This window comes from Lagenorhynchus albirostris, chromosome 9 (assembly GCF_949774975.1).
Source record: "Lagenorhynchus albirostris chromosome 9, mLagAlb1.1, whole genome shotgun sequence".
Lineage (NCBI taxonomy): Eukaryota > Metazoa > Chordata > Mammalia > Artiodactyla > Delphinidae > Lagenorhynchus > Lagenorhynchus albirostris.
In genome coordinates this window covers 41883108-41908855 of record NC_083103.1, presented here as the reverse complement: position 1 = coordinate 41908855, position 25748 = coordinate 41883108, and the positions used below count along the sequence as shown (strand labels likewise).

General features: G+C 35.4%; 1 protein-coding gene across 4 annotated transcripts in view; it reads left to right on the top strand.

The window, feature by feature from the left end:
• Positions 1-25748, top strand: part of FAR1 (fatty acyl-CoA reductase 1) — a 74224-nt gene that overhangs the window by 44880 nt on the left and 3596 nt on the right. For all 4 annotated transcript variants that reach the window (XM_060159612.1, XM_060159613.1, XM_060159615.1 and 1 more), the window contains 8 exons: positions 6098-6277; positions 10221-10398; positions 11454-11498; positions 11622-11740; positions 12652-12719; positions 14222-14393; positions 21485-21614; positions 23996-24123. In XM_060159612.1, the coding sequence (XP_060015595.1) occupies positions 6098-6277; positions 10221-10398; positions 11454-11498; positions 11622-11740; positions 12652-12719; positions 14222-14393; positions 21485-21614; positions 23996-24123 (1020 nt within the window). The remainder of the gene's footprint in view (positions 1-6097; positions 6278-10220; positions 10399-11453; positions 11499-11621; positions 11741-12651; positions 12720-14221; positions 14394-21484; positions 21615-23995; positions 24124-25748) is intronic.

Genomic DNA, 25748 nt, shown 5'->3' with positions numbered 1-25748 from the left:
ATGGTAAAATCTATTTTATACTTGAGGAAGCTGAGGCAGCACTGTATAATGGAGAGGGCATGAGCTTTGGAATTACACACCTTAGTTCTAATCTTGACTTTATCCTTTATTATCTGGTGGTAATAATTTATTTACATTTTAGTTCTTTTTATGCAGCAATTATGTGTTCAGGATTCAAAAGTGACAAAAGAATCTTATTAGAACTATAGTATAATCTCATTTTCATAAAATATGTATGTACATAAATGTGTATTTATATACATATCTTTTAATATTGGCCAGTTATTATATTTGGATAGTGCGATTACAGGTAGGTTTTTAATATGAAATAGTCCGTCTAACTGGTATTTTTCCCTGTAGTTCTAGCTTTCATTTTTTTCATAACCAAAAGAAAGAGTTCACATAACCTTATGAAACTGTTTTCAAGGAAAAAGGTATATAGATACTTGATAATTATGGTATAGTCCTCAAAGGGAAAATCAGATGCTTTTGAAGGGGAAATTGTTTTACAAACAGGCAACATTCATTAGGGTGAAACTCATCCAAGTAACGAGGAGAACCAAAGTGTAATACTTTTGGGGAATGTTCTCTCCTCTTTCTCTTCCCCTCAGGGTAAACAAGGTTACCATTAACAAAAGGGAAATCTTTTTATTATTATTCTTTCTTCTTTCACTAGAGATGCCATAGTGGAAGGAGGTAGACAGGTGAACAAGAAAATTTATTGTTCTTCTCTTCCTTGTCAGGGCATGCATATTTACTGACCTAATCCTAGTCATTAATTGAGATTATTGTTTTCTGTGGAGCAATTTTAATGGATATTGATGTCTAAGTGGTGATACTACAACATTCTAAAATACTGTAGGTTGACATATAATAACTACTTACAAAACAATTATTCTTTATAGCCACTTTTTAAGTTAGCCCACAAATAAAAAATTGTTCAGAGCCTTTACTGCCAGGACAAGAAAATCCAGATTTTACTCCCAACATTATACTCTGTATTTTGGGAGAAATCAAAATAAATTGTACACAGATCCTATTTGCAAAGTCCATATTGTCTATTAGAGGAAATGGAATATACTTAAATAACCATAAAATAGGATAGAAAATGTGGAGTTACTGAAGAGCATACATTAAAGTGCTGTGAGAGTTGAGAGGTGGCAGAGCTCATTTATTTTCAGATACGGTGGTCTATAAATCTTGAAGTGGGAAAAAATGGATATCAAGATTAGGAATTATAAAGAAATACTGACAAAAGTTGAGGAGAGAGTGATATTGAGGATAATAAAGGGAGTTACTTAAATAGTTGACCACAGGTATGGTATCTCTTAGTAAGGAAAGTGAAGGTAGAACAGGGCCATTGGACTTGAGAGTAAAGAAGTATCAGAAGACTAAAGACCATGATGAGGACAGAAAACAGGCTTAAGGGCAGAAATGGGAGGACGGATAGTGTGGTCTGGGGAAAATTCATAGTATGAGATTTTAGAGCTAGAGCAATTTTGGGTGAGAGGGCCCAGGGTATGAATATGAGAGTAGGTGTTCAGAAAGGAGTGGAAGTAAAGATAGATGATTTAGAATAGATCAAGAAACTGTTGAGCCTAAGGGCGTGGATTCTCAAACTTTAGAATGTATTATGAATCTTAAGGATTACTGGAAAATGTGTTAAAAATGCATAGTCTTGGGCTTCCCTGGTGGCGCAGTGGTTGAGAGTCTGCCTGCCGATGCAGGGGACACGGGTTCGTGCCCCTGTCCGGGAAGATCCCACATGCCGCGGAGTGGCTGGGCCCGTGAGCCATGGCCGCTGAGCCTGCGCATCCGGAGCCTGCGCATCCGGAGCCTGTGCTCTGCAACGGGAGATGCCACAACAGTGAGAGGCCGGCGTACTGCCAAAAAAAAAAAAAAAAAAAAGCATAGTCTTGGACTGTATTTGCCAAATTCAGACCCTCTAGTTTTGAGATAATACCCAGGAATCCTCATTTTTAATAAGAGCCTAGGGTGTGATTTAAATTACAAACGACTGGATCCCCTACCCTGATTGATTAATTGTCCCCTTAATAGACATCTGTTTCTATATCTTCATTAAGTTAAAAAAAAATCAGCAGCAGTATAGTGATGAGATCTCATGTAGGTAGTATTTTCTCAGAGGTGGGGAAGGGAGTGATGAGGAAGAGATCAGAATGGCCTGGGGAGCTTATATAAGATGTGATTTAAGGGCTTCCCTGGTGGCGTAGTGGTTGAGAGTCCACCTGCCGATGCAGGGGACACGGGTTCGTGCTCCGGTCCGGGAAGATCCTACATGCCGCGGAGCAGCTAGGCCCATGAGCCAAGGCCGCTGAGCCTGCGCGTCCAGAGCCTGTGCTCTGCAACGGGAGAGGCCACAACAGTGAGAGGCTCGCGTACTGCAAAAAAAAAAAAAAAAAAAAAAGATGTGATTTAAGACACATTAAAAAGTGTCTGAAGATGAGGGCCAGCAATCTGCATTTTTAATAAGCTCACAGGTGTCTGTCAAGCAAAGCATGATCTCTGGTTTAAGGTCTTAAAAGTGTTATCAGCATAGATTTTGAACAACCCAATATGTCAATAGAAGACAGGTGAATAAGAAAATTTATTGGCAGTTCAAGTTGAGCTTTTTCCTTTATTAAAGTGGTTTCTATGTCTACATTAGTGATGGACCATAATTACAAAGATTTATTCATTTTTGCTCTCCCCCCAAAAAGCCAGTGTTATATAAGATGCGTTTATGAATACCCATAACCAAAACATAGTGAGAACTTTATGTTTGTTTGGTACTGCTAAATGCTTTCAGATCTAACATGTCAGGGTCTCAGCCTAAAGTTCAAGGTGTACAAATTGGATGGTAGTAAAACAGAATGAGGATACTAGCCTGGCAGAGATACTAAGTTATTTACATGGGCACAAAATGCCTTCAGGTTTGCGCTGTCAGGTGCGGATGGATGGGAAGAGGTGAGTAGGCAAAGCTCAGGAGTGCTTCCTCTCTCAAGTTATTCCTTATTTTCAGTGACCCAGAAATTCTGTCACCATCCTCAGGAACCTGTAACAAAATATCCTTTGTGTTCTGTTCCCAAAACATCACTCTCCCTACCACTATTGTTTTGCAAATGCAAAAGAAAATAGCACATTGCCTTATAGTCTAGTGGACAGTATCCTCTCTGTGAAACGTCTTTTTTGCTGGATATCTATTTAAACAGATTTTCCTCCCTCAGCTGAGATAAGGAAGGAAAAAGATACACTCATGTTTTTAAGATCCCAGCCCAATTATTCCATTAAAAATTTTTTTTTCCTTTTAGTATGTCTTCATAGGTTCTCAGATAATATTAAATTAAAAGAAAAAATAAGTCCCAAGAGTTTTTCCTCTCATGAATTACTTCTTATTCCTAGTGACCCAGAACTTGTTGTTCTGTCCTCAGAAACCTGTAACAGGATATTCTCTGTATACCTTTTCGAAAACAGTACCCTCCCCATTCCCACTGTTTTGCAAATGTGATACACATCAAAGAACTACTTTACAGTCAAGTAGACCAGATTCTATCTGTGACATATCCTGGCCTTTTGAAAGAACAGTTGGATTTTTTTCTTCTTAAATACTGAAAATGTAAGAATTTCGGAAAGTACTCAAAACTATTTTTATTTTTTTAAAAAATTTTCTTGTGGTTTCTCTTTGAAAATACGTTGTTTTCCATAAAACGTAAACATAGAATTTGTAATTTTACTTATTGAAACAATTTCCATATTTCTAACTTTTTCATAGTTATAATTTTCATGATATGATATTTCATCATGTTACTATACTGTAATTTATGTCATGTTCACTTAGTATAGCAAATATAGGGAATTTTTCTGAGGGTGTGGAGAAAAGGGAACCCTCCTACGCTGTTGGTGGGAATGTAAATTGGTGCAGCCAATTTCTATGGAGAACAGTATGCAGGTTCCTCAAAAACTAAAAATAGAGTTGCCATATGGTCCAGCAATCCCACTCCTGGGCACATGTATCTGGACAAAACTATAATTCAAAAAGATATATGCAACCCTGTGTTCATAGCAGCACTATTTACAATAGCCAAGACATGGAAACAACCTAAATGTCCATCAGCAGATGAATGGATAGAGAAGATGTGGTGGGGTGTGTGTGTGTGTGTGTGTGTGTGTGCGCGCGCGCACACGCACACACACAGAGAAATATTACTCAACCATGAAAAAGAATGAAATAACGCCATTTGCAACTACATGGATGGACCTAGAGATTATCATATTACATGAAGTAAGTCAGAAAGAGAAAGACAAATACCATATGATATCACTTATATGCAGAATCTAAAATATGACACAAATGAACTTATCTACAAAACAAACTGACTCACAGACATAGAGAACAGACTTGTGGTTGCCAAGGGGTAGGGGTGGGGGAGGGTTGGATTGGGAGTTGGGGACTAGAGGATGCAAATTATTATAGATAGAATGGATAAACAACAAGGTCCTAATGTATATACACTGGGAACTGTATTTAATATCCTGTAATAAACCATAATGGAAAAGAATATGAAGAAGAATATATATGTATAACTGAATCACTTTGCTGTACACCAGAAGCTAACACAACGTTATAAATCAAGTATACTTCAATTAAAACACAAAAGCAAAAACACAACCAAAAAACCCAAAAAACAAATTTAGGGAATCTTAATTTCTTTCTGTTTGAAAAATTACGGTTAGAACAAGTTTTTCCTCTCAGTTAATTTCAGTGGGTTAACTAGATTAATAACTCTGTCATCTCTGTAATTCCTGGTACTTTGTCCTAGTCTCTTTCAGATCAGTTGTATCAGTTTATAGTGTCACCAACAGTGTATTACTTTGCCAGTTTTTTCACAGTATTACTGGTTTGGGGTATTTCAACTTTTTTCCCTCAAATAAGTTATAAACAAAAGTATAATAGAAAGGAAAAACTATCCACCCCTTAAGTAATATTTATTGAATGCCTGTTTTGGGACTATGTTAAGAATAATGCTGAATACTTGCAAGCTGTTTTGTTTAATTTAACTTTATACAAATCTTAGTAGTTAGTCTCCATTATGTATTCTCCTTTACAGATGAAGAAATTGAGGCCTGAGTGCTTGAATGACTTTACAGGGTCACCTAATCCTAGCTGATAGGCAGGCTAAACCAGGGTTTGAACCCAGGTCTTATTCCAGAGTCTTGTTTTTAATCCTGTTTCACTTCATAATCTATATATTTAAAAAATATTATTCACACAGATTTTCCATGTTTTTATAGTTGTCAGTTATTTAATGGCTGTATTCTTTCGTTGTGATAAGATACCTACTTTATTATACCATTTCATAGTGAATATTTGAGCTCTCTAGGCTTTTGCTATTACTAGATGATGCTTCATCGATTATTTTTCTGCATATATACTTTTGCATTCGTGAAATTATTTACCTCAAATAAATTTCAAGAAGGGAATATATAGATCATCTTGGGGTCTTACATTTGCCTCTTGTAACAAATGTATTATAACACCGCTTTGAATTTTGTAAGGTAGTCTTAAAAAGGTGTTTGGGTTAATTGCTACAAAGAGAGAAGTAAACATACTTTTACTTGATTATATATTAATATAATTTAATGTTTTTGAGTTTTCTTTGACTGTTTTACCCTTATTGATTTACTTAATGATTCTTACTTCTCCTGGTGGTATAGCCATTCAGAAAACAGTATGCTTTCAAAAATCAAGAGGCAAAAGAAGTCTAAAATGACTTCAAAAATGTATGCATAAAAGCCAAAGACTGAAATTATCTGTGTCTATTTCTGGGTAATTTAAAATTTTTAATTTGTGCTTTTATTTTTGCAATCCTAATATGAAGTTTATTTTATAATCAGAAAAATTTTAAACACAACTGGTAGAATGGTTGTACTTCATGTTGAAATAACACACGAAATCTGAGCTAAGGGATCAGTTGTAAAGAAACAAAAACCTCTTTGTCCCTTTCTGTCTCTGTTGCTCTAAAATGGAAATAAGATTTTTTTAACAGGTGAAAAAATGACACAGCTTCCCAATTTTTTATTGTCACTTTTTCTTTTACAGAGATGCTGTTCAGTTAAATGTGATTGCTACACGACAGCTTATTCTGCTTGCCCAACAGATGAAGAATCTGGAAGTGTTCATGCATGTATCAACGGCATATGCCTACTGCAATCGAAAGCATATTGATGAAGTAGTCTACCCACCCCCTGTGGATCCCAAGAAGCTGATTGATTCTTTAGAGTACGTTTGTTTGAAATTTATATACATTTGCTTTGACCCCAAACTTTGGATCCGAGTTTTGGATCTATTTACATGTATCTCTTGGTCTGTTTCAGTTTCTATCTCTTTCTCTCTAAATCTCCACCCACGCTTATGTACACATTTACCTCTTCCTTATTCAGCAAATTATTATGTATCTACTATTTCTTTTTATTGTATAGATTTGTACCTAAATGACTCTCCATAAAGTCAATGTGTAAAGTCAGTGTAGAGCTTTCACTTTTGACCAGGTGTGATGGTTGGAGGAAAGCCTCTGAACAACTCATCCATGGTATTAGAGTCTCCGTTTTTCCAAGGAATCAATCTTAGCTGCTAAGAAGTGCCTGATATCCATGGAGACTAATGACTGCCTATTCAGTCGCAAGGTCTAATTTATTAAAAGATTATCCTTGGGCTTCCCTGGTGGCACAGTGGTTGAGAGTCCGCCTGCCGATGCATGGGACATGGGTTCGTGCCCCGGTCTGGGAAGATCCCACATGCCGTGGAGTGGCTGGGCCTGTGAGCCATGGCCACTGAGCCTGTGCGCCCGGAGCCTGTGCTTTGCAACGGGAGAGGCCACAGCAGTGAGAGGCCCGTGTACGGGAAAAAAAAAAAAAAAAAAAAGATTATCCTTTTATTTTGCCCAATGGAGTACAGTTGACCCTTGAACAACACGGGCTTGAACTATGTGGGTTCACTTATACACAGATTTTTTTCAATAAATAAGTACTCTAGTACTACACAGTCTGCAGTTGGTTGAATCTTTTTTTTTTTTTAACATCTTTATTGGGGTATAATTGCTTTACAATGGTGTGTTAGTTTCTGCTTTATAACAAAGTGAATCAGTCATACATAAACATATGTTCCCATATGTCTTCCCTCTTGCGTCTCCCTCCCTCCCATCCTCCCTATCCCACCCCTCCAGGCTGTCACAAAGCACCGAGCCAATATCCCTGTGCCATGCGGCTGCTTCCCACTAGCTATCTACCTTACTACGTTTGTTAGTGTGTATATGCCCATGACTCTCTCTCGCCCTGTCACAGCTCACCCTTCCCCCTCCCCATAACCTCAAGTCCATTCTCTAGGAGGTCTGCGTCTTTATTCCTGCTTTACCCCTAGGTTCTTCATGACATTTTTTTTCTTAAATTCCATATATATGTGTTAGCATACGGTATTTGTCTTTTTCTTTCTGACTTACTTCACTCTGTATGACAGACTCTAGGTCTATCCACCTCATTACAAATAGCTCAATTTCGTTTCTTTTTATGGCTGAGTAATATTCCATTGTATATATGTGCCACATCTTCTTTATCCATTCATCCGATGATGGGCACTTAGGTTGTTTCCATCTCCAGGCTATTGTAAATAGAGCTGCAATGAACATTTTGGTACATGACTCTCTTTGAATTTTGGTTTTCTCAGGGTATATGCCCAGTAGTGGGATTGCTGGGTCATATGGTAGTTCTATTTGTAGTTTTTTAAGGAACCTCCATACTGTTCTCCATAGTGGCTGAACCAATTCACATTCCCACCAGCAGTGCAGGTTGAATCTTTTGATGCAGAACCATGATACAGAGGGCTGACTGTAGAGTTATATGTGGATTTTTGACTGCGCAGTCAACGCAGTCAACGCCCCAACCCCATGTTTTTCAAGTGTCAACTGTATATCTGCAGAGAGGAGAGGCCTTGAATTATTAGGGTATCGGAGGAGTCATGGTCCTTTAATTGATACTCCTAGTGTTGTTGTTTGTCATCTTTCTGAGGACTAAGATCCTGTCATCAATTATTACTTGAGAAATGTTTGCATTTGATGGATACAAATAGGCATGGCCAAGATTTCATTTGCTTCAGCCTTTACTTTCTCATCGAGTGAAACAAACAAACAGGATCAGAGCAAGAATAAATAAAGGGTCTTTTATAGACGATAATTATAGAAAATTCCAGTATCTGTATCTTCACATATTTGTTAATCCTCATATAATATTCCTGTGAGCTTTTTCCTCCTTTATTCTGTTTGCTTTTCGGTCTCTTTTCTTCCAAGGAATCCTATTCACGTTCAGCTCTTCAGTTACCATCCCCTGTTTTCTCAGTTGAATTCTTTTCTTCCCAAGGGTGCTACAGAATGTTGGTAGCTCCTTCTCCAAGTTTTCTTCTAAAATAAACACATAAGTCCATTTCTTTAAAGCTTTCCTGGAAATATGAGGAAGTGGACAGGTTTGTAAGGAAACTAATAAGTATGGGAGCTTACTGAGACATTCTTATGGCAGTTCCCTGGTTTCTGTTTTCTAATTCGTTTCTTAGATGGTCCCAAATGTCTACCTCATTTTCCTCAGGTCAGTAGGCAGAAGTGTTTAATATCTCTGGGAACAGCTGGGTGTGGAAGTTAATAAATCTTTTTACTTTTTCTCTTATTAGCAGTTTGTATAGCCAGACATCGAAGTTGCTGAGAAAGAGCCTATAACCTTTTAATTCTATTATTTCCTTTCTTTGCTTACAAAGAAATCTGACCAACTGGCCAACAGATAATTTTAGGATAACTCATAGATTGGCTCTGTAAACTCACTCCAGTGATGAGGCTTACTGACTCTAAAAGTCTTTCCTCGGTTTAGCTAGTTTGTCTTTTTTTTGCGGTACGCGGGCCTCTCACCGTTGTGGCCTCTCCCGTTGTGGAGCACAGGCTCCGGATGCACAGGCTCAGCAGCCATGGCTTACAGGCCCAGCCGCTTCGCGGCATGTGGGATCTTCCCGGACTGGGGCACGAACCCGTGTCCCCTGCATCGGCAGGCGGCCTCTCAACTGCTGCGCCACCAGGGAAGCCCTTGTTTTTTTTTAATATAGCAAGCTCTCTTTTCCATTTTTCAAAGTTCATCTCCACTATGGAATTTTTCCTAAGTTGAGTAGCAACCTCCCTTCAATTTTGTTAGTGTTCTTTTCCTTCTACATGCAAAAAGTACTTCCACATACAGAAGAAAGTTTATCTTGATAGTCTCCATTTTATGCATCCTTATCAGTTAGTATGGGTATCATTTGTGCACTGATAGAGTACTTAGTATGCATTGTATTATAGACAGGAAGAAAAACTATCTGAAAACAAGTACATAATGTTTTGGAATTAGAAATTTAGACTGGAAAAGACTATAGAGATCACCTAGTGTATCACCCTCCTCTTACAGATATTATCATAGTAGAACTTTTCTTCAGAGACACTGAGAGAATTGGAGGAATTTTGTGACTTCACAGTAGGTTGCTAATTGAACTTTTACAGCACGGTTCAATTTATTTTTATCATTTACCCCAGTATTTGTTAGTGCTGCTAGTGAGAGTATAACAAGTTTTAGTGCTTCACCTTAAATATTTAGATTACTAGACCTTTTATGTTGATTGTAAATGTATGTTCATTTAAAATGTATATAATTTACATGTTATGCTGTTATGGTGATTATACACAAATCTATAATTCCTAATCTGAAACCCTTGGGGCCAGATGTATTTTGGAATTTATGTAGACTTTAGAAAGGAAATATAATCTATGTATTGTGTAATATGAAATAACTTCAACTGGATTCGGGATAGCACCCCTCATCAAACACATATGAAGTATATGAATACGTACAACTAAATGATGTTTTTTTAAAAAAAAAAAAGAACATAAATCAGTTCTGATTCACTTTTGCTACCTACCATATGCGTTATTAAAGAACTCTTGGTTTTCAGACCTTTGTGGGTATAGAAACTGGATATAAGAGATAATGGAGTTCTGGTTGACATTTATTGAAAGTAAAGCTAATTTCCATTTTTTTAGTAAAAGTTGTTGTCAGATCACTTGAGTCAGAGCAAAAGATATGTTTGAAATATGCAAAGTGTTTTTTCATTTTATAGTAAAACATCCGAAAATATTTTTGCATGCAATTTCTTTGTTTACCAGGTGGATGGATGATGGCCTAGTAAATGACATCACACCAAAATTGATAGGAGACAGACCTAATACATACATATACACAAAAGCATTGGCAGAATATGTTGTACAACAAGAAGGAGCAAAGCTAAATGTGGCGATTGTAAGGCCATCAATTGTTGGTGCCAGTTGGAAAGAACCTTTTCCAGTAAGTTGTTAGAAATCTTTGTAAATAATTGGAATTGGGAATTTTAAGGCATAATTCTGTACAAAAAGAGTTGGCAATTTTTTATGAGCGGGTTTTGTTTACTGAACATGGCTTACTATGGCAAAGTTGTTTCCATTTGTAGAAAGAGACACTCTTATTGGTACTTTTATTTCTAATGTAATACTGTATGTATACATATGCAGATCAATTTTTAAAATGTTAATTGAAAATTAAATTGAAGGCTATGGTGTTGTCTGGAGTCTAAGGAGACCATGAGTTTTCTTCATGATTGATGAGGGAGGGATTGGACTCTGACACGTCAACGTTTTTTGGAGTTTAAAATTATTTGCAGATTAGTTTCCCTTGCAGAGGTGAAGGAAATAGAGATGAGAATATTCAGATCTTATTTTATTTCATTTGCTTTTTAGTACCAAAAAGAGGCAGGCCTTCCAAGAGGTTGACTCCTCCCTGTATAGATTACAAGCTAAGGAAGATAAGAGATTTCTGTGATCTGCTATAGAAAAGCAAGGCATTATGGTATTTGTGAATCCCTGAAATAAGAGAAAACATAAGAGATAAATTGATTTAGGAAAAACTTAGGTCTCTGTAATGGTAGTAAATGATAGTATCTCTTCTGTTGCTTTGGCATTATTCTGTTTTCTTCTGTTTTATTCAGTAATTTTGAGGAGGATTTACCATTTCCCTCAATCTCAGGCTACTGCCTTAGTAAATAGCACAAAATCAAACTTAAACAGTCATCATTTAGCTAAAATATTTGACAGATATAAACTCCTTTTTTAAAAATTCTCTTTGCAGAGAGTTAATGGAAGAGTAGGTACGCCTTTGAAAACTATTTTACTTAGTCATTTGCAATTTCAGAGGAAGACTGCTTCTATTTAAGATGGGGAGAAATATTCTGGCCTGAATCTAGTCTGTTTTTTAGTTTTTAGAAGAAAACTACCAAGTATGTATGTGGAGTTATAGATTTCAAATGATAAATCTCTAGTTTCATAATATTTCTAAGCTCCCTCCCTTTTTTTAATTTTTGGTATTAGGGATGGATTGATAACTTTAATGGACCAAGTGGTCTCTTTATTGCGGTAAGTAAGCCTTTTGTTTTATTGAATATTCTGTACTTTTTTTCTGTTTTCTGTGTATCTGTATATTGTGTATATGTGCTTTGGCTTATATATCTTAAGGTGTTGTTTTTAATTTCAACAAAGGCAGGGAAAGGAATTCTTCGAACAATGCGTGCCTCCAACAATGCCCTTGCAGATCTTGTTCCTGTAGATGTAGTTGTCAACATGAGTCTTGCGGCAGCCTGGTATTCCGGAGTTAATAGGTATATGAGATGACAGTGTCACTTGTTAAATATATAGTAACTGAGATGGGAATACTAATGTTAAATAATCCCTCATAACTGATATTTATCAGTTTTATTAACCCATACCAATATTATATAGGCATTATCACTTTAAACTGCAAGAGTTGGTTTAAATAGGCGATGAAGTGGTTCCATCAGCAATTATTAAGAATTAACATAAATTCTTGTGTACTGCCCACAGGATGGACAAGGTCATTAGAAATTTAAAAAAAAAACGTTTTTTTTAAAATCCAAACTAGAACTTGGTATAAACTTGGCGTATATAAAGAGCTAAAATTCACAGAGAATGGCTTACATATATCAAATATGCACACTACAGCACTTTAATCAACTCATGGGCCTCCTTTTAAAAGGGAGTAGTAGCATTTACAGGTAACACCTAAGCCTAAACACCTAAGCTTCTTAATAACTTTTTTCTAAATAATAAACTGCCCTTATTTTTGAAGTCAGTATTTTATATCTTAAAAAGGAGGGGTATGATTATATGAATATATTGTTTCTGGTGAAAGGGAACTCAATTCATAATTGTTTCAGCTAGAGCCTCTGAAAATGGGAAGGAGATAGGAAGAGCTGAGGTTGTTGTTCTTTTTCCTCGCATGAAAAACAGACAGTCCTGCTAATACAGAGAAGAAAATATGAAGTCTATATTATTTTTTATAAATAATTTTTTTGGTAGAATAGGGAAAAAGGGTAGTGTAAATAGTCGTTCAGACACAAAAATTAATCCTTTAAAGGTAATATTTTAAATATTCACTGTAGAAGAGGTACCCATCATCCTCATTTCTTCCTACTTAAGTATCATGTAAGATTTAGATTGGTTAAGTTTAGCCTCTTTTTATGTTTCATTGCTTTGATCTTTGTCTTTGCAGACCAAGAAACATCATGGTGTATAACTGTACAACAGGCAGCACTAATCCTTTCCACTGGGGTGAAGTTGGTATGATTTTACCTGTGTTTTTGAATGTTAGAATAAATTTTAACGAACTTAAAATGTTCACTGAGTTTTTACGTTAGAATAACCCATGAGGCATTAAAGCCACCAGTTACCAATTTATTCTTATTTTAATTGCCATGTTAGAGTATCTACTAGTACTGCCTTTTGGTCCTTAATAATGTTTCATAAATTTTAAAATATCCTGCTGTATATTCCTTCCTCATCCCACCCTTGTCTGACCCTTACTATTTCTCTGCTGCCATCTGCAGCAACGCCTATAGATACTCGTGGTATGGAAATAATGCTTTTTTCCTCCCTCGTGGGTACTCTCAATCCTGATGTTCCCTGTTCACAGGCAGTATCACTTCCAACTACAAGAGTTGGTATATTGTAGGAGATAGCTAGTTGTCCTAAGAGTAATAACTAAAGGAATTAGCAAGTAGAATACATGTTGCCAGAATATTTTCTATTACATTTATTAATCTGTTTAAATTCACAGATTCACAGCAGGTAGTGTATATGCTATGTTACTTGTTTTAGAATAGGAATAGTATAACTTAAAGGCCTACTTAAATTGAATCATTTTTAAGTTGTTGGTTTATGTTTTCAAATTTAAAGTAAAATGTATTTACAGTGTTGATTTAGTACTAGGTCTTATTTTACCTGTAATTGAACAATTTTTGTTACCCTTGAGGAGCGATTTGATTTTAAGGTAAATCTTTGTCTTTCATCCTCGGGTTTTTTATGGCATTTTTATTTCAATTGAAAGATTGACTGTTAGAGCATATAAGAAAAAGAAAATCTAGGGTGCTTTTAATTTTATGATAATTTGTATTCTTTTAAGAATTTTAAAACACTTTAATGAGTTAGGTTTTTTGTAGTCTTTCATTGTGTTATGAAGTTTAGGAAAAATCAAGTTGAGCTTTATTTTAGTGAATATTCCAGTATACATTTCCATTGAAGTATTAACATACATGATAATAGATTTGATTATTTTGATATTGCATAACCTAAATAAATTGCAACAGAAGTTAATTTGGGGTTGTTTTAAGCTTGTTGATATATGTTAATTTGAGCAACTTAATTATTCACAAGCAAAGGATGATGGTTTCCCTTTTCTTTTTTAAGTAAGTACAGTAATAAGAATCTGGAAAGAGGAACAGAAAGAAAGAAGCTATCATGAGAGGTGAAATATAGAAACTGACATTGTAAACTGATGTAGGTAAAACATTAAAAGGATTTTTAAGAGTGAATTTTAGCAAAAATTCATTCATCTAATTAAAATTCATAAATAGTGGCAGTTCTAAAATCATTTGAGTTCCGCAGTCTAATACCTATATTCTCTTAGCTACTATAGAAAATAGAAAAGTTTGTTTTTTAAATGAGCAAACTCTTACATCTTTGGTAAAATATTTTGCTTTGTAAAAACATGTGTTTTTGTTTTTTTTTTCAAAACTTCATTACATGGTTATTATCAAAGCTGTTACACAACTTTTCTTCCTCAGAATACCATGTAATTTCCACTTTCAAGAGGAATCCTCTCGAACAGGCCTTCAGACGGCCCAATGTAAATCTAACCTCCAATCACCTTTTATATCATTACTGGATTGCTGTAAGCCATAAGGCCCCAGCATTCCTGTATGATATCTACCTCAGGATGACTGGAAGAAGCCCAAGGTAATGGTGACTAGCTCTGTCTTATCTGTTCCTCTGACTGTTAAGCAACCCATGCTTACGCTAAAATGCATATTAACTCTGTATTTGTTTATGCTTATGATAAGGCTTAATGGCCTTTTGTGAATGAGAAGACTCTTGAATTTAAGAATTTGTCAGAAAAGCGAAGGTAGTATTATAATTCACTCTGTTTTAAAGTTTGGATGATAAATTATTGTCATGTGCTGAATTCTAGGTCTAATTTCAGGTATTTTTTCTGTATAACAAATAACATTCAAAATGCTTTGACGCTTATTTTTCCTACAGGATATTATCTAAATCATTCCTTCAAGATGAATCCTTTAAACCAAGTATTCAGGCGCCCCAATATTAAGTTGTATTCCAACAACTTATTGCTTCATTATTGGAAGGGTGTCAGACATACAGTACCTGCATTATTGCTCGATCTTGCACTCAGGTTGACAGGTCAGAAACCGTGGTAAGAAGAATAGCAGTAAATACACTATGTATTGGTAAGGTGGTGGAAGCTTGCTGGAGAGACAAAAAGTCGCTAGCATGAGCTTTACCTTTAGAATTACTAACCTGATTAATCACAATCACAGTCAGGATGCTAGGACATTTCTTAGAAATTAAGCATATTTGGGGAGACTAACTGTGGATCTCATCTGATTGGGCCATTGATCCTCCAAAATCCCATAATATAGGAAATGTCCAGCGTCAAGGTTGTCATTGTTATTATAAGCTGAAATTGAGCCCTTCTCTCCCCGTTAAAAACTTGGAGGTGAGTTTTATAGGGGATTAAGGGTTAAATGTTTTGCTTTAAGTGGATTGTGCAGTTTTATATGAAAAAACCTAGGATGCTTCTAGAAAATTAACTGCTTGAGCTATCTCAGCTTCCTATTCAGCTTATAATATGGTAATTACCGTTTTTGACTAATTTTTAAGGTTGAGAATTTAAAACAAAAGTTAACAAATGGAAAACTTTCTATTATAGTTGTTATGGCCTTTCTTTCTTTTCTTTTTTATTGAAACCCCACAAACTTAAATAAAGTAATCCTACTGTCTTTACCACAATTATAGTGAAATATACTATAAAATATTTATTTTTTTAACTACATTGGCATTATAGTGGAGCCTTTGATTAGAGAGTTCAGGATTTGAGTATTTATGTATAAAGAATATGCTGATTCCAGAACTTTCATCAACTGCTCAAAAAAATAAAAGTGAGGTATCTTCCAGTTATGGTGTATCAAGATCTGAGTTACATGTAGGGAATTTTCTGTGGATTCAGTTGTCCATTATGTTTCTAACCCTGTATGTTAAATATTGAAATACAAGAGAGGTGTTGAATTGAACAACTTTAGAATAGGTAAAGAAATACTCAGTGGAAAGAAGATCCAAAATACATTAAAACTATCTTCAAGTTTTCCTAGAGTGATCTGCAAAGTACAGTATTTGTCATTGGCAACATTCTTTCGTGGCTAAAAAGCAGATGTAAATTTATGAGTGATGGCAGTGATGCTGTCTTGATATTAATAAAGTTGTTGCAAATTAGAGCAGAACAATCAAAACTAGGTCAAAAAAGTAAAATAAGTTAAATATATCACAGTGCTTTACACAGAAAATGGGGCTTAGTAAACTTAAACAATGAAGAGCCAAAGTTTATTAAATAATTTATAGTAGATGTTGCTACATAACAAATCATCTCAAACTTGTGGCTTAAAACAGCAGTAGTCATTTTATTTCTTTCAGGATCTGGAATTCAGGAAGGAATCCACTGGGCAACTTTGTCTTAGAGGTCTTTCATGTGATTGTGGTCAGATGGAGCTGAAAGGGGGGCGTGCAGTGGAACAGCTGGTATCACTTTCTCTTCATAATGTGTCAGGATCTCTTTATAGAGTCTCTTTGCAAGGACCAGTGGTAGCCTTAGGGGAATTGGACTACTTACATGGCAACTGAAGGCTTCAAGGAAAAGTGCTTCAGCAGGCAAGGTGGAAGTTATGTGCATTTTCTGACCTACCTAAGGAAATCATGCAGCACTACTTCCACCTCATTCTTTTAGTCACAGGCGAGTCACAGATCCTCCAAGATTGAAGAAGAAGGGATATAGAGAATAGTCAAGATCGTCTTGTAAATGAACGGGTGAGATGAAAGGTATTGTTGCAGCCATTTTTGGAAAGTGCAGTCTGCTATAGTCAGGCCTCTGGTGCAAACAATTCATATTCCTCCTACATGGAAAATACTCTTGCCTTTTCCCCCCAAAACCTCTCTGACATCAGCTTGAAGCCAGTGTGGTCAGCGAAATCTGGTAAATTGTGGATGAAGCTCTTTAGGAGTGTTTTTTCAGGTATAGTTCCTCAAGTGTTAATCTGAAAACCTGTGAACTAAAGTGACAGGTTACCTGCTGCCCGTCCACCCAACATATAATAGTGAGACAAGCATAGGAAATACTTTAGACAGTCTTGTTCGAAAGAGAGAAAAAGAGAGGCATGCAGCAATCAGTGGTCCATAACAGTTCTGCATTCCAGCAGGGTCCCGTTTGATGGTTAGGGCTCATTCCCACTCCCTGGTTGTTTTCTGAGGCTTTTGGCTCTCCCCTCTGAGTCATCCTTCTTTTCCCATTAAAAAAATGGCCTGTGTTTGCAACTGAACAGCCTTCGTACCCTACTTCCTGCCTGTAAAAAGTTGGGAATCGTCAGGGCAGGGATTGGCAAACTTTCTGTAAAGGGCCATATAGTAAATATTTTAGCCTTTGTGAGCCATGGATTCTGTTGTAACTACTTAACTCTGCTGTTAAATGTAGCTTCCACCTTGTAACTACTCAATTCTGCAGCCTTAGGCAATATGTAAATGAATAAGCATGACTGTGTTCCAATCAGACTTTATTTACAAAAACAGGTGGATTTGGCCCCTAAGCTCTGGTTTGCTGGCCCTTGATCCAGAGGCCTCTTTTCATTTGGTACTGTCTCTGTCCTTTTAAGTGTAAACTCATAGGATTCCTTTTAAAACTGTGTGGGTTTCCCATGTATCTATTTTAAAACAATCCACTCCATTAGACCAAAGCCCACATATCTTTTTGAGACATAACCTTCTCTATCTTGGGTTCCTTATGAGGTTGCTGTGGGATAACACCCTTGAATCTTAGATCCTTAGACTCTTACATCCTGCCTCTTAAACAATAGAGCTTATGTAAGACATGTCTTTAACATCTAGAGTGAAACTTTTGTTTGTCTGAAAGGTTCTATGAAGTATACTACCTTAAATCTTTCTGTGGTCCTAACAAAGAATCTTATATTTACATTCTGGATTTGATCTATCCTCAGAAGATGTTTCTTAAAGAATTCCTGGCTGGAAATTTACATTCCTTCCAAGTTGCACCCAAACAGATAGTTCATTTTTTAAGATCATCTTTGAGGAAATCTTAGCTAGATCATCGAGTTTATTAGATACATTTTCCATGTGACCACAGGTGACAATTTTGTTCTTTTAACTTCCAACATTATTTTCCTCACTTACCTTGAAACTCTCACCAACAGTTTCCTTAGAACCCTTTTATTTTTTCCACTAACACTCTTGGTCCTTCCAGGTTTTAGCAGTGGTTTCCAGGGCCTTCCAGTTTCTGTCTGCCCCCTAATCCTAAAGTCAGTACTGCATGTTTAGATTTTTATTATAGCAGTCCCTCACTCCCAGTACTGATATCTGTTCCCATTATTTGTGCTGCATAACAAATCTTTCAGTTCCCATTATTTGTGCTGCATAGCAAATCTTTCAAATTTATTATCTTTCTTTTTTTAAAAAATTGAGATCTAATTGACATCAAACTTAGTATCTTAAAACAGTAATCATTTCATTTATTGCTCATGATTTCTGTGGGTCAGAAATTCTAGAAGCCTTTGATGGGGTGGTTTTTTCTCAGGATCTTTCAAGTGGTTGCAGTCATAGGGGCTGGAGCAGGTACACTGTAGGAATGGTAAAGGAGAGAAAGGGTACAGAGCAGCTGGGTGGCCAGGCATCTTTCTCTCTTCATATAGTCTCAGAGCCTCTCAATGTGGTCTCTACACGTGGACTAATTTGGGCCTCCTCACAGCCTGGCAGCCTCAGGGGGAGTTGGACAGCATACATGACCTCTGAAGGCTTCAAGGGTGAGTATTCCAGTGAGCAAGGCAGAAAGCTACATCACTTTTTCTTACCTCCCCACGGAAGTCACACAGTGTCACTTCCTCCTCATTCTTTTTGTATAAGTTACCTTCACCTCTTAATAGGGTGATAATTAAGGTGATATTATAGGTGAACATGTAAGATGGGAGATAATATTTGCAGCCACCTTTGGAAATTAAAATTTGCTACAAATACGAAACATCAAATAAAGAATCTTCTTACATGAGGTTTGTCCTGTACAAGGCTTCCTAAGTATCAAAGCGGGAATGCTTTGGGAGCCTATACTGTAAAAGCAACAAGAGACATAAAGGTTTTTTATTTAGGCAATATTATAAATGTTAAATATAAATATAGCAAATTTATATTAATTTATATGTAATATAAATTACATATTTACAAATATAAATATGTAGTTTATATTAATTTGTTCAGATATTTACTGAGCAAGGTACTGGCCTCTATACCTTATATTGGGGCCTTAATATAATGCCTAGTTCTGCATTAAACTAATGTCAGTCATGTCATTCGTGATGTCCAGTTTACTCATTTACATTATTCTGAGTACCAGCTAGATAAAAATCTGACTTACTCTATATCTTGACATAATTTTAAAAGTATACACATCATATGGATTCCTGGTTAATAGTCACTGGGGACTAAGATGCATGATATTATCACATGTAGAAGCAGTATAAATTATTTACTCTAGCTCTTGAAATGTAGTAGATATTTCATCACTCTTAAAATGGCATTTAAAAAAAATGTTTCCATTGTCTTTTTTTTTTTTTTGATTATTTAGCTTAACTTTCTCCAGCTTAACTTCTCTGAATATGATATTTTTTTATCTTTGTGATTCTCAGTGGAGGACAATTTTGCCCCCCTCAAGGGACATTGGACAATTTTTGGAGATGTTTTTAGTTATCACAACTGGGGGATGGGTGCTACTAGCATCTAGTGAGTAGAGACCAGGGATGCTGCCGAGCATCTTACAGTGCACAGGACAGCCCCCTACCACAAATAATTATCTGCCCTAAAATGTCTATAGTGCTGAGGTTGAGGAACCCTGGACTAGATGACCATTAAGATCTTGCCTGCCTCTAAAAGATTGTGATTATTTTTTACAGGTTGCCGTAATAAAGAATAAATACTCAGAACATACATGGCAGTGTAGTCCCAGGCATCTGCTCTTACAGCATGTTTAACCAAAGATTGATGGTGCAAAGTTTTAAGTTTCTTTTTATCCCCCATAGTATTCAATCCAGAGTTTTATTGCTTGATAAGTATTCTGTGAACTTCACACATATATGCCCTTTCAGATTTCCTTCTCCCCCTCCAATTTTTTATTGTCATTATGGCTGAATCAGTGATTGGTTTTAGGGTAATTCTGTCACTTGAATGAATCTGAAAATAAGACTAGGTGAGAATTGTCAGTGAAAAAGGAGTTAGGAAGAAAAACTTTTTAGTAAGATGTATGTTGGAAAATCACATTAACTAAATATGTGTATATGTGTGATTCAAGTGTACTATACTGGCTGTGATAGTGGGTGTTAATTACAAATCTGTTAAATCTTTTTGTTGTTTTTTAGAAAAAAATTGCCTAATCTCTTTTCTAAAAGCAGCATGAATTGTTTTTTTTTCCCTTCAAGTACTTTCTATTTGAACTATTCCTGTCCACATTTAGCCTTTGATGCTCAATAATTCTTTTTGTGTTTAATGGAGGTTTTATTTTGGAATTGCTTCCTTGCATGAAGTACAGTTTTTCTTTACATAGTCCATGTTGCCTCATTTTCTTTCAGTATTCTGGATTTAGGGTTTCTTTCTAAATGTATATGTCATCAGAATTTCTTAGCTAATGTTACTGTTTTGATTCCCCCCCCCCCCATTTCTAATGTTCTAATTTTCTCCTATTTCCCCCGTTTCTGAAGCCCATAATTTTGGGACTTCTAAACTGCATATAATGCTATTACTTATTGTGGGACTATAAATAGAATTCTTTTAAAGTATTACTTCACACGTAATTTTTCTGTTTACCAGAGGTTAGGAATTTTTGGTGTGTGTTTTGTTTCAAAAAGTTCTTTCTTCCGTTCCTCTACTTATCATAGGTAATTATTATTGTATAGATGTTGCTTTTCTGGTTAGTGTTACGATATCAATGACTTATGGTGAGCCATGATATATAAAATGACAAATTTAAAGATTAAAGCCCTTCACACTTCTAAAAAGAAACAACAAAAGTATCGAACTCCCTTGTTTCCATAAGGATGGATATTGGAGACTTGGGAAGGTGAGTGAATATCTTGAAAATCTTGAATATTTTTTTCAGAAAGCTGTCAACATGAGTCATTGATTTCATGGCACGTCCAGACAATCACGGAACCCGTTAGTGTTCAAGAGAAAGTTATTTAAAATATATAGAGAGAGTTGACTAAATGGCAAATGAATATTTCTGTATACTTTGCTTCCATGATGCTGAAGAGTTGAGATTATAATGGAACAGTATGTTATGAATTCACAGATAATCTTAGTAAAATGCAGCTGAACTAAAATGTGGCTTAAGGAACAAAAAGGAAAGGAATACTAATTGAATCCATTTATTTGCTTAGTATTGTATGTAGAAAATTTGAGCTTGAAGTATTGCATTTCCTTTGAAAATTAATTTCATATATCAGCAGAACTCTCTTTAGGCATTTACTGCTGCTTAAATTCAATTACTGCTGCTTAAACTTACTGCTGCTGTATTAAATTCATTTTGGATTTATAGAATGTTCTTCTAAGATGCAGAAATATTCTTATTTCCTGGTGGTTTGGTACACTTACTGAATTACGTGTTACAATTTTATTGTTAATGTCTCAAAATAGAAACTGGTTCCCTGGGTGGTGATGAGATTTTTCCCTATCTATGCAAATTATGAATCTCAATTTTTCTTATAATACAGGATGATGAAGACAATAACTCGTCTTCACAAAGCTATGGTGTTTCTTGAATATTTCACAAGTAATTCTTGGGTTTGGAATACTGACAATGTCAATATGTTAATGAATCAACTAAACCCGGAAGATAAAAAGGCAAGTATTTTCTGTTTCATATTAGAAAACAAGTAGCATACTAATTAGAGTATGCTAATTAGCAACCCGAGAAATAATTGAGTATTTCCCCCAACCATTATACAATAAGAAATTTGATCTATTTATATTCTCCCATTAAAGCTTCAGTCATAATTGGTGGTGATAAAGTTGCTTTATCCTAGAATTTATAATGTAAGTATGAGAGTAGCAGAGGTATTTTCAAAGCATGATTGACATGTTGATTCTCTTTTTCTCTTTAATGCCAGATTCAAAGAGAATTTTGATTTCTTTATGCATTTTCCCCCCAAACACTCTGTTTTCTTTAAGTTTTAAGGAAAACCTTCTCTCAGAAATTGCTTTTGTATGCTCTTTTACTTTTTGCCATTCCACATTTTGCTCTCTGTTAGTTTGAGACTAAACTCTGTATTTTCTTTTTAAGGTTACCTTAGATATTTGAACATGCATACTTAACAAAGTCTAAATTGAGCAATTTCTATAGCCTCTTCCTTAATAATATTTAGGACCATAAAATGTTTTAGCTCTGATTACCATCCTCATTAACTTATATGGTTATATGTTACTTTAGTTCTCTACTTAAACCTCATAATTAGAAATGATTATTTTGTTCAGTTTTACTGAGATTTAACTATATATTTACTAGAGTCTTTGCTATAAGATCTTCTCTTTAGGGTTATTTTTTTTTCTGCTTGAAATATATCCAGAATATGAGAATATGTTTGAGTAGCAGGTATGTTGGTAGTGAATTCTCAGTTTGTGATTATGTTACATGATTTCAGCACATTAAAGACAACTTTCGTTTTATATTTGTCTTATTTTCTTAGTGTTGAAAAGCCAGTCTAATTTGCGGCTGCTTTACAGTATCCTTTCTTAATTTAGCAAGGTCTAATATAATATTGATACTTCTACCTTTTCTTGGATAATGCAAAGGGTAACACCTATCTGCTATGTTGTTATGTTTTTTAATTCTGTATTTATGTTATGTGCCTCACAATCATTCCTATTGTAGTCTAGTCAATTAGTATTCATATAGATTTACTGGCATAATTGTCCTTTTACTGCTCTTATTTCTTCCTCTATCGTCCATCCTCCTCTAATGATTCCAGACTTCAATCTGGAATCATTTTCATTCTGCCTGAAGAGTACCCATTAGTATACTTCTTCTAGTGTGTGTCTTCTATTGATGTCAGTTTGTATCCGTTTTTATTCTTCTGGGACTATTTTTATTTTTCAAAGATATTTATACTGGTATAGAATTCTATGTTAGCAGCTTTCTTTGAGCACTTGGAAGACATCTTCTCATAGTCTTTCGGCTTCTACTGCTTCTTTTCAGAAGTCAGTTGGTCAGACTAATGTTTCTTTGGAGGTAATCCACAGTGCCTTCTCTGGTTTTTAAAAAAATGTTTTCTTTGACTTTCAGCAGTTTTACTCTAATATGTGTAGATATATGTGTGTATATGTGGTATATGTGTGTTTTGAATCTTTGGCTTGGTCTCTCACCATTTTTGGAAAATTTCCAGCCATTGTCTTTTCAGATACTGCTTCTGTTCTATTCTTTTTCACTCTTCCTATGGGAATACAGTTGCACATATGTGTGACCTTCTCATAATATCTCATATCTTAAGCCTCCATTTCAGTGCACTGGTACTTTAGTGATTTATTTATGGTAGCTTTTTTATTTTTGGTCTAGAACTTGCTATTTTCAGAAATAATGGTAAATTAAATTGTGAATAATTTATTACACCAAAAAAATTACCTGATTGTGTGTGGAGGAGCACTGAGCAGTGTATAGCCCTCTTATTTTGTCATGAAATAGCATTTTTGTAAGGCTTTCTTTTTCAGATTTATCTACCCTTTTCATCAAATGGCCTACTTAAAGTTATCTAAATTCCTAAGCCAGCTTTCATAACATATTCTATCTCTTGATGTCAATACTGTTTCTCTAGGAAAATTAATCTGTGTGGTATGCAGGATGTTCAAAAAGAAGAGATAGTGTAGACAGAAGGAAACTGGAAACAGGTGTATTGTTACATGTATAAAAGGAATACTTAGGTCTATTTGGACAATGGGATTTTGTCGGTTTATTTATTTATTTTTAATGGTGCAGGCTTCTTTCTTCTTCATGTACTCCTCTTTAAAAGCTGACATGAGTTTTTAGATTATCTTCTCAAATGTTTCTTTGTTTAATGGACGATATGAAATAAGAACTTTTTTGTGAATAGCAGTAACATTTAAACAATTAATACAGTAAATGTTTCGTAATCATGTCATGTGGAATTAGCCTTTAGAAAAAGTGTGAATTTTTGACTGGTTGTGAAAAAAATTATCCAAGAAAGTAACCAGTAATTTTTTTGTTTATGTAGACTTTTAATATTGATGTACGACAGTTACATTGGGCAGAATATATAGAGAACTACTGTATGGGAACGAAGAAATATGTATTGAATGAAGAAATGTCTGGCCTCCCTGCAGCTAGAAAACATCTGAACAAGTACGTTTTTATATGGGTTTGATTTCATCTTGTCTTCCTTATGAAATATTACAATTTTTTCTAAGCTGATAAATTGAGATACTGCTAATAACATATTGTATCAATATTTAAGAAAAGTGGTTGCCTTTGAGCTGTAACTATGGTAGCATTAATTTAGCCTATGATTGTTGAACCTTACTATTTTCGTCAGCTTATACTGTCCATTAGTAATAAAGTCAGGTGGAATTTAGTTTTAAATATCACTTTAATCTTCCCTTATTGCTAGTGAAGGAAGAAGTAAAGATATTAGGAGAAAATAAAAATATATTTTAAACTGGAGGTAATGTAAAGTTTCTTTTACCCTATTTAAATACATCTTTAGAAGAGGAAAAGAGGTATAATAATACATTATTCACTATAGAATTTTTTTCCTTGTTTATAAAATAGTTGTAATTATTCTCTTAGTCTCTTATAAAAGTAATACATACTAATTGTTAAAAAAAAAAACCTCAGAAAATAGAAAAGGAAAAATTACTATTAATCCATTATTCAGAGATGCAGTTAGTTTTAATAGTAATCTCTTTTATTCATAGTAATTTTTTTGTGTGTGTGTGGTACACGGGCCTCTCACTGTTGTGGCCTCTCCCATTGCGGAGCACAGGCTCCGGATGCGCAGGCTCAGTGGCCATGGCTCACGGGCCCAGCCGCTCCGCGGCATGTGGGATCTTCCCGGACCGGGGCACGAACCCGTGTCCCTGCATCGGCAGGCGGACTCTCAACCACTGCGCCACTAGGGAAGCCCCCATAGTAATTTTTTAATACAAGTTTTATAACAGTTTTCAAAAGTTTCACATTATTATTCTTGTGTTTTCAACTCTGAGAATTTATAGGGCAGCTAGTTGTATAGATGAGGAAATGGAGACTTAAGAAAATTGTGTTTGACAAGGTCGTATTGTATTAAGTGGCAGGGCAAACTAGAATACTGATCTTTGACTCCTAATTCAAAGCTCTTTTGTCTACACCCATTGTTTGTGTGTTGTTTGGTTAACCCTTGAACAACATAGGTTTGAACTGCATGGGTCCATTTATTGATACATGTAGATTTTTTTCTACAAATACATACTATATTACTACACAATGTGAAGTTGGTTGAATTCACTGATGCAGAAACACGGGTAAGAAGGGCTGACTGTGAAGTTATACTTGGATTGTTGGAGGGTCGATGCCCTAACCCCCACGTTGTTCAAGGATCAACTGTAGTCCTATATCTTTCACTGCCTGTTGAAGTTAATGGAAGTTATGTAACAGTATTGCATATCTAAAGGATTTATATTCCTTTCTAACACCATTAAAAAACATCAAAAATGTTTTGAAACATGAGCAAGATAATGTGCATGTTGCTCTTTGAGAATAGGGGGGTCTTCCTATTTAGAGCAAGTGCCATGTTTCTTTCATGAATGAGGACTTGTCCAGTTGGCTTTTGATCCTGTGACTGAAGGAGTAAATTCACTTGTCTGACAACTTTTAAGCAGCTAAAGATGTCCAAAAAATGTTTATTTTGTCTGTAGGATGATGTATATGATGAATCTACCTTTTTAGATTAGATAGGAAGCTCCGAAGTGCAAGAGATATGTCTGTTGTACCTT